Source organism: Bactrocera oleae, chromosome 4, assembly GCF_042242935.1.
Source record: "Bactrocera oleae isolate idBacOlea1 chromosome 4, idBacOlea1, whole genome shotgun sequence".
In the NCBI taxonomy this organism is placed as follows: Eukaryota; Metazoa; Arthropoda; class Insecta; order Diptera; family Tephritidae; genus Bactrocera; species Bactrocera oleae.
Window position 1 is genome coordinate 61456226 of NC_091538.1, and position 8049 is coordinate 61464274.

The 8049-nt window shown below is 34.7% G+C and overlaps 1 protein-coding gene across 1 annotated transcript; it reads left to right on the top strand.

Annotated features, from left to right (window-relative positions):
- The first annotated feature begins 1581 nt into the window (after positions 1-1581).
- Positions 1582-4768, top strand: Ir41a (Ionotropic receptor 41a). Its single transcript, XM_036378267.2, has 11 exons — positions 1582-1689; positions 1761-2011; positions 2067-2223; positions 2290-2537; positions 2628-2763; positions 3112-3220; positions 3280-3357; positions 3417-3770; positions 3880-3982; positions 4046-4154; positions 4211-4768. The coding sequence occupies exons 1-11, from the start codon at positions 1632-1634 to the stop codon at positions 4657-4659; spliced, it is 2052 nt and encodes a 683-aa protein (XP_036234160.2). The 5' UTR covers positions 1582-1631; the 3' UTR covers positions 4660-4768.
- The last annotated feature ends 3281 nt before the right edge of the window (positions 4769-8049 follow it).

The window sequence follows — 8049 nt, forward strand, 5'->3', positions numbered from 1 at the left end:
TCATAATTTCGATTCGTCAGTTTATGATTTTGATCAGTTTATGTGTCAGTCAGTTTATAGGGCAGCTATATGCTATAGTGTGCTGATCTGAACAATAAAGTGAGAAACTGCTAGTGACGATACCTTTTCAAATAAAAAATTTTCCCACATAAGGATTTGAGTTTGTTCGGTCAGATTGAACAATTTCTTCGGTGATTACAGCAAAGCCTTGGATAATAATTTACGACATATTTCCTGAGTTTGCCATAGAAGGACTTAAGTTCGATTGGTCGGTTTATATGTCAGCTATATGCTACAGTGGTCTGATATCGGCGGTTGCGACAAATGAGCAGCTTTTTGGTGAGATCGAGGTCGATATCTCAAAAGCTGAGGGAATAGTTCGCGTACATATATACAGACGGACAGACAGATGGACAGGCATGACTAAATCGATTTGGCTCGTCACTCAGATCATTTATATTTTACTTTATGGGGTCTCCGGCGTTATCGTTTTGGTGTTGCAAACAACGTGGCAAACTTAATATACCCTGTTTAGAACATAAAAATGTATTACTAAATATATAGTATTATCAATAGAAAATACTTTAAAAAAAGTTACTTTTTAGTTTTAAAAGATTTAACTTTTCGTAGGAAGCAAATTTGAACAAAATTCAACGATGGAAAACTCTAAAGACAGGAGAATAATTCATATCAGGGGTAACTTGCCGTTTTCTTCCTACTTCTGCATTGTTGTGATTGTGCAGATTGGATGCATAGCAGTTTAAGTATATTAACTTCCCAAAAAAGTTGAAGCTTTATCCAAAATCATCTTTTGTGCTATTCTCTTACATTCTTTTTCAATTAATATCATCTAAATGGCCCGAGACTGTTCCTAGAGTTACTGGAGCACTAATAGGGTTGAACGCTCCTTTTTTGGTATTCCCGTTGACGTTTGGAGGCCCGAAAAATATATTGTTCCATTATAAACCTTTTAAAAGGCTTATTTTTATGGCTTTTTTTTAATTTTCTAAATTGGACTTCGACTTCACATTGTTAATCGTGTCATATATACTACATATGTATATCCGATAAACTTCAGAATCTACATTTTTAATTATTATTCGAAAGTATGGTAAGTTTATAATGGAGATCAAAACCAAACCTAATATACAATATTAGTGAGAAAGATTCTTAAAAAAGCTTTTCGTAACTTTCATATCATGACTATTTAAAGACTCATGATATTTAAAATTGATACCACATATTAACTCAAGAAATCAGGGTTGTATTAAATAAGTGCTTTTTAAAGAAAAAGGGCTTAAACATTTTACTTTCTCTTTCAATCCTCGAACATACCATCACATATGTACAGTGCAATGCTTTTGTTTTTTTCGGCATTTGTCCTAGTCTAAATACACCATTATTACATGCTAACCATTTATTTGCCTAGCAATTTGGCCATCATCAAATTTGCAAATTACTTTATTAGCTACAAAAAAAAAAACAAAAATGCATGACATACAAGAATACAATAATTATTAAGCAAATAAAAATTTACATAAAAAGCGAGGGTATTGGCTTCTTAAAGTGAGTTCCTTTTGATTCTCATAAGAAGTAGTAACTAGACTTCCTTAAAATTCTGACTATCGAAAATGTTGCCAGCCAATTTATTGAACAGCTTCTATTGGACACGAATGTTCAATGTGATAAGTTAGTGCGCAGAGTGGTGTATTATATTTTCTTAATATTGTTTTTCAAAAATTTATATTTTATTTCATCAGTGCAAAATTATCTCTTGTCCACTACGACTTGCATCATTTGGCCGGATAATGAGGACTTCTCCATCAGCTGGCAGTACGCCAAACCGCCAGACGCTGCAATCATAAACATACGACTGCGTGATTTGGAGCAAACATTTTCCAAAGATGTTGTAGACTTTACAGCTAAGCGTGAGGAGCTGCTTAACGATTATTTGGTCTTAAATCCATTTGTGGAAAAATTGACTTTGTCAATAGAGATATCACATTGTCAGGTATATATACATAAAGAGCACTCTAGAGCACATACAAATTATAATTTTTCGGCAGAACTTTATAGCCTTTCAAATGGATATTCCAATTTTCATTGATGCCGTTATAAATGCAAGTCGTTTTTCAATTTGGCGTTCGTCAAATAATAAATTTGTGTTTGTCTACAATAGAGACGATTTGCCGGACGAACACTTTGAACATCGCTTTTTCGAAGGTGAGCTCGGCTCATTTAGAATATATATTTATTTACAAATATGTGACTAATATTCTTTACACACAGATCAAACTGGCATACTTCTTATTGAAAGATCTATTACCGATCCGGCAGTTTTCGATTTGAAAACAAATAAGTTTGTCGGCCCACGAGCTGAGAACCCAAAACAATTGTATTTACTCGATCGTTTCAATGCCGAAAGTAATACGTTTCTTCATGACAATGATCTCTTTCCGGATAAGCTTTCCAATTTACAGGGACGTGAGGTGATTTTGGCCGCTTTTGACTATAGACCTGATGTGGTTTTGAAATATGTGCGTGGAATTTCTGCGTAAAAAGTTTTGAGAAATTCGCAGCAGCAGATTGTTAAATAGATTGTTTTTAAATATTTGTTTTAAATTTAGTATCCTGGCGCTCCATCTCGTGACCGAGCATTTGCACCTGATGATACAAATGGCGATGTAGAATTGGATGGCACAGAAGAGAGAATTTTAAAAACATTCTGTGAAAAGCATAACTGTTCAGTAGATATTGATACGTGTAAGTAACAAGTGAAAGAATAAAGTATATATCTTCAGCTGATATTTGGAAAAATATATTCGATCTGGAAAGAAAATTACATTTTGAGGATTATCTGAAAGGTAAGTTCGGAGATACTCTTTGAGCAATTTATTGTCTGATTACTCTTGAATTGGATTGACGTTTTGAGAAATTTTTTTCCACGTCGAAATAATATTAATTTTTTTTGTTGTGTATTTAGGATTAAGAATCTGGTTTTTAAAAAACTTGAAACTAAAGAAAACGGTAGATAATATAAATATCAGGAATATTGTGGCTTCGTGGGCGATAACATATAATTTTTCATTTATCTTTTTCTCCTAATGACAGCTGAAGCCGATGACTGGGGCATTGCTTACAGGAATATGACTGGAGAGGCGGCCTTGGGTATGATAGCTAGGGGCAAAGCAGAGGTGGGCATGAGCGCCATGTATACATGGTTGGTACTACTAGAAGGAAATTCTGAAAAATAAATATTTATATAATATGAATCCATAGGTACGCCGATTACGTAGCGCTGGATATGTCGATGTATATTGGACGATCGGGTATAACTTGTGTGGTGCCGGCACCTAAGTAAATATAATTCTTTTCGGAACGTATTTCCAATAATACTTTCCATTTATTCACAATAGGCGCCTAGCAAGCTTGTGGTTGCCCATTGAACCCTTTCAGCCGGCACTTTGGGCTTTCGTATTTGTTTGTTTGTGCGTGGAGATCATAGCGTTGCTTTTTATAGATCACGCGCGTCCGATAATTATATCATTGAGTGAAACGATGCGTGCTTCAGAAGAAAAGCAAAATAGTTGGGCTCGCAATTTTCAGTATGCTTTCTCGACGACGATGTTGCTGTTTGTCTCGCAATCGAATAAGGGCACCATGGTGAACTTCACACCACTGAGGCTAATGCTCTTCGCCAGCTTCTTGAATGACATCGTCATAACGAGCATTTATGGCGGTGGATTGGCAAGCATACTCACCGTACCGAGGTAACTTGTTTAAAGGTTTGGGTACTAATTATTAAAAATATATATATTTATGTTTATAGCTATATATATATATGCTAATTATTAAAAATATATATATTTATGTTTATAGTTTTGGCCAAGCAGCCGATTCCGTAGAGCGACTCTACGCTTTCCAACTCAAATGGGGTGCGGACTCTGAGGCCTGGGTGTCGGCTATACGTGACGATGAGAGTGTAATTTTTTACTTGCGAGTGCCGCGAGTTTTTAACTTTATTTGCTTTCTGATTTTTTTTTAGGAAATAATAAAGGGTCTGCTGCGCAATTTCGATATTTACAGCGCCGAAGAGCTTACGGTGTTGGCGCAGAAGGAAGAGATGGGTTTTACCATCGAACGGTTGCCCTTCGGTAAATTGAATTAAAAATCACAAAAGCCCTAGAGAAAAGAGCATCTTCTCTTCTAGGTCACTTCGCCGTGCAGGAGCACTTGACGCTCAACGTTTTGGGTAAAATGAAAATCATGGTTGAGGACATTTATTTTCAGTACACGGTCGCATTTACCGCGCGCATGTGGCCACTGCTGGACAGTTTCAATGAAATGGTATTCATGTGGCATTCGTCGGGCTTGGATAAATTTTGGGAGTGGCGCATTGTAGCCGACAATTTGGATGGTGCCGTACAGAAGGAGCTGATGGCTTTGCAGTATTCGAATTTAGATGATATTGGTCCGGTTAAGTTGGGCATGGCGAATTTTGTGGGCATGTTGTTGCTGTGGTTATTGGGTATAACTTGCGCATTTTTGGCTTTTTTGACCGAACTGTTGTTGGATCATATGAAGCGTACCAAGAAAGTGGCTGAGCATGCCGTTAATGAAAGGAAGTCTTTAAAAGGTGTAGTGTGGAATTGGAACTAAGTTATATAAGCTTGTCAATTAGTAGTAAAATATGGGTAGAAGAAATAAATAAAAATTAAAAAATTCTTGAAAGAACCAGAAACTTACTAGAATTTCTGCCAAGTAAAAATTTATTTTCCTTTTCCTATTTTGTTGATTATATTTTGTTGCACAAATTTTTACTGTAATCATCATTATACCATTACGTTTCATTATACCATTACTATAATTATATTAAAACCGAATAGTGAATCCAAATGGCCATTATAAATCATGTTTATAGTTGTCTCAACCACTGTTTTGTGGGCCATAACAAAGAGCGAGTGAATTTGACCCGTCTGCCGTACATCTTTAGACACTTTTGTCTGTCTGTTTTCGTCTGGAGGGTTTAAGGCATAAATTGAAAGAAATTTCTTCATACCTTTAGTTGCAAATTGATTTATGAATTTACAAAGCGAAAGTGAAAAGAGGAGATGATGGTTAATATAAGAACTACGATAATATTATGCGCCGGTGGTTCAAAAGAAGCCGATGTAATTAAGTTTGTTCTGCGTTTTTGTTGTAATTTAATCTTCACACTTTGGTTGGAACTGTTCTCTTATATTCTGGGAGTAGTCAAAAACATACAGTGCTTGGAATATAAGTTGCTGTACTGGTTTGCTGAGAAAATATTTATTTGACACTTGAATGTCAATTTCAAGTTTTGGTGATTATGGTTTTAAGATTTGAGTTCTAAGATAGAAAGTCGTACTGCAATATTTGGCTTAGAAATTATTGCAACATTTAAAAAACATAATTTGAGATTCTTTCGGTGAAAAATTGGGATAGTAAAAGTCTTGAGGTGTGTGTCTTTACTAGACTTTGGGTTTAAATCTTTACTACAGCAAAATTTTCTCCACAGTTTAAGGATACTTCCTTGACATTAAGACGTTCCACACAAAATAAGTACAAGTAAGTCAAACAAATGTGAATAACATTCGGCTAAATTCATTCTCGTCGGCAAAATTTCTTATAACTCATACACATATATTTGCGATTAGAATTATTTATTTATGTGGCATACAGATATAATAATTTCAACCACCATGCTCTTATTAATTATAACCGATCCTTGCAGAATAACCGATCCTTGCAGCGAGAAAAAAGTGTCGTTTCTTTTTATTATAGTATGTATGCAGTATCTCCTCATATATACAAGTATTAATCAGTTTACTTTTTATTTTCACTTATTTACAATGGATTGGGGATGTTGATGAGAGAAAGAGAAGTGGTCGTCCTCGCAAACCAATACAGCGATAAAAACTGTTCGCAAACGCATTCGCAGAAATCTCCTTAGAAAACAGAAAATTATGTCAACGGCATATTCAGTGGTACGTGCTCAAGGGTCATGGAAGTATCGTTTTTACATATAAAAAAGTATCCAGTGTTGATAAAGTTTTTATTAAGCAAAATGACAAAATTTACGCAAAAACTACCAAGGACGCAAAATACATTTTCTAAACAGACAAGGCAAAATCACACAGGAGATGATTAGCCGTCTGGAAGTCCTGATTTGAATCCATTGGACTAAAGTTTGTGGTCAGAGTTGGAGAACATGGCCTGTCGAATACTCCACCAAAATTTGGTGAGTCTCAAAAATCTTTGTTTTGAGCAGTGTTGTAAATAGCAATAGAAACTGTGAGTGCTGCTATTCATTGGCCGAATGGTTTAGGGGCTTATGAAAGCATAAGGTAACCATTTCGAATTAAATTTTGTACATTTTTATAACGGCCTGAACTTGTAACAGCAATTTTGGCAGGACTAACTATGTATATAAGTACAAGAAACCTTTAGTGTAAGGTCCTAAAATTTTTATTATATTATATGTTTTCTTATTTTTACTCTCCATCTATTCATAGAGAGCATCTTTTAGGGGCAGCAAGTGACACTCAGCAAATATTTGTGTTTTTAGTTATTGTTATTGTTGCAGTATACATAATATGTTTTAATATTAATAATGCATGTTCAGGTGTGTAGTAATACTTATTATGTACAAATTAGAGATTACGTATGAAAATTATTTCATTAAAATTCATAAACAAATACTACAAAAAAAGTATGCAAGGCAGAATTGAAAGTGAAATTCAAGTATTCAACTCTCGAAAACGTCAACTACCACAAATGTTTTCGTAATTCACATAACCAATTTGAAGTTTGTTGTTTTTTGTTGTTATTATGTACATAGCAGTAAAAAGCGAACGACTCGCGGCACTTGCGCTGCTATCAAACGACACACGAGTACAATAACAAAAATTCCATTTTTTTATTGCTCGAAAATAATTTCATATTATTATTAGAAATAACGGCAGATGGCATTTGCTGCCTTTGCGCTACAATCTAAATTATTAAAATAATTTTAATTCCAATGCTTAATAATCACACACAGCCACGCATACATATTTACAGGTATGTGTATGTGGTTAGTGCAGGCAAAAGTCACTCAAGCCACTAACTAAGCAAGCAACTAAAACTAAAACTAAGCGGCTGTGGGTAATTAAAAATTCAATGAGTAGTGCATATATAATTGGCGGCAAAAGCGACAGTAGTTCGGCGTGACGAAAGTGCCGCTGCACAGGCGTGTACTTACATATGTGGTTGTGTATTTTAAATGTGAGTGTGTGGATATTTTAGAAAAGTATATAATTTGGTTTGGATGTGTTTGTTTGTTTTCATTTTTGTGCGCGAACTTTGTATGGACATGTGTGACGTGTTTTTTTTGTAGAAGCTTCGAAAAAAAAGCATATGCCTTGCTGAGCATAACAACAACAAATATGTGTATAAATATATTGGAATGTATATACTTCAGATTATTACTATAAATATTATGCAAAAATACATGCGTGTTTATTATAACTATACGAGGGCAATCGAATAAGTATAAACAAAGGCTTTAGCATTTTTCTCGCGGCGGTTTGAAATGCAACACTGCGGTTGTCGTTGGAATAAAAGCAAATTTGAGCCTGTAATGTCAATGAATGTCAGTTTGACAGCCATTGAAGAAAAACTCTCTTATTTTATGAAAAAATTTAAAATTATTATTAGTTTTGTTTTTTTCGATAAGGTTACAGTTCTGCCAACGACACGAGAGGTCCTCAAAAAATACCTGGTCTCCAAAAGAAGTAAACATATTCGAAATTCTGTGGATTCATTTTATCTGAGGCATGGATCAAATGTGTTTACTCAATATTTAACCATGACAAGCTTTCTTTTCATCAGTTAAACTGAGTAATAACTTCGAAATAATTCGTCTGGAACTGGTTTAGGGGTCGCTTAACGATCGTGAATGAAGTATGTACTTCTCACAATACTCGAAATGTGTTAAAAGATATGAGAATATGGATAAAATGTGGTTTTGCCTGAAAGTGAGTTAAG

Coding starts and splice junctions, on each gene's coding strand:
- Ir41a (XM_036378267.2), top strand. CDS start 1,632: ATGTTGCCAGCCAATTTATTGAACAGCTTCTATTGGACACGAATGTTC. Junction 2,224..2,289: donor TGAACATCGCTTTTTCGAAG/GTGAGCTCGGCT, acceptor CTTTACACACAG/ATCAAACTGGCATACTTCTT. Junction 2,764..3,111: donor TTCAGTAGATATTGATACGT/GTAAGTAACAAG, acceptor TCCTAATGACAG/CTGAAGCCGATGACTGGGGC.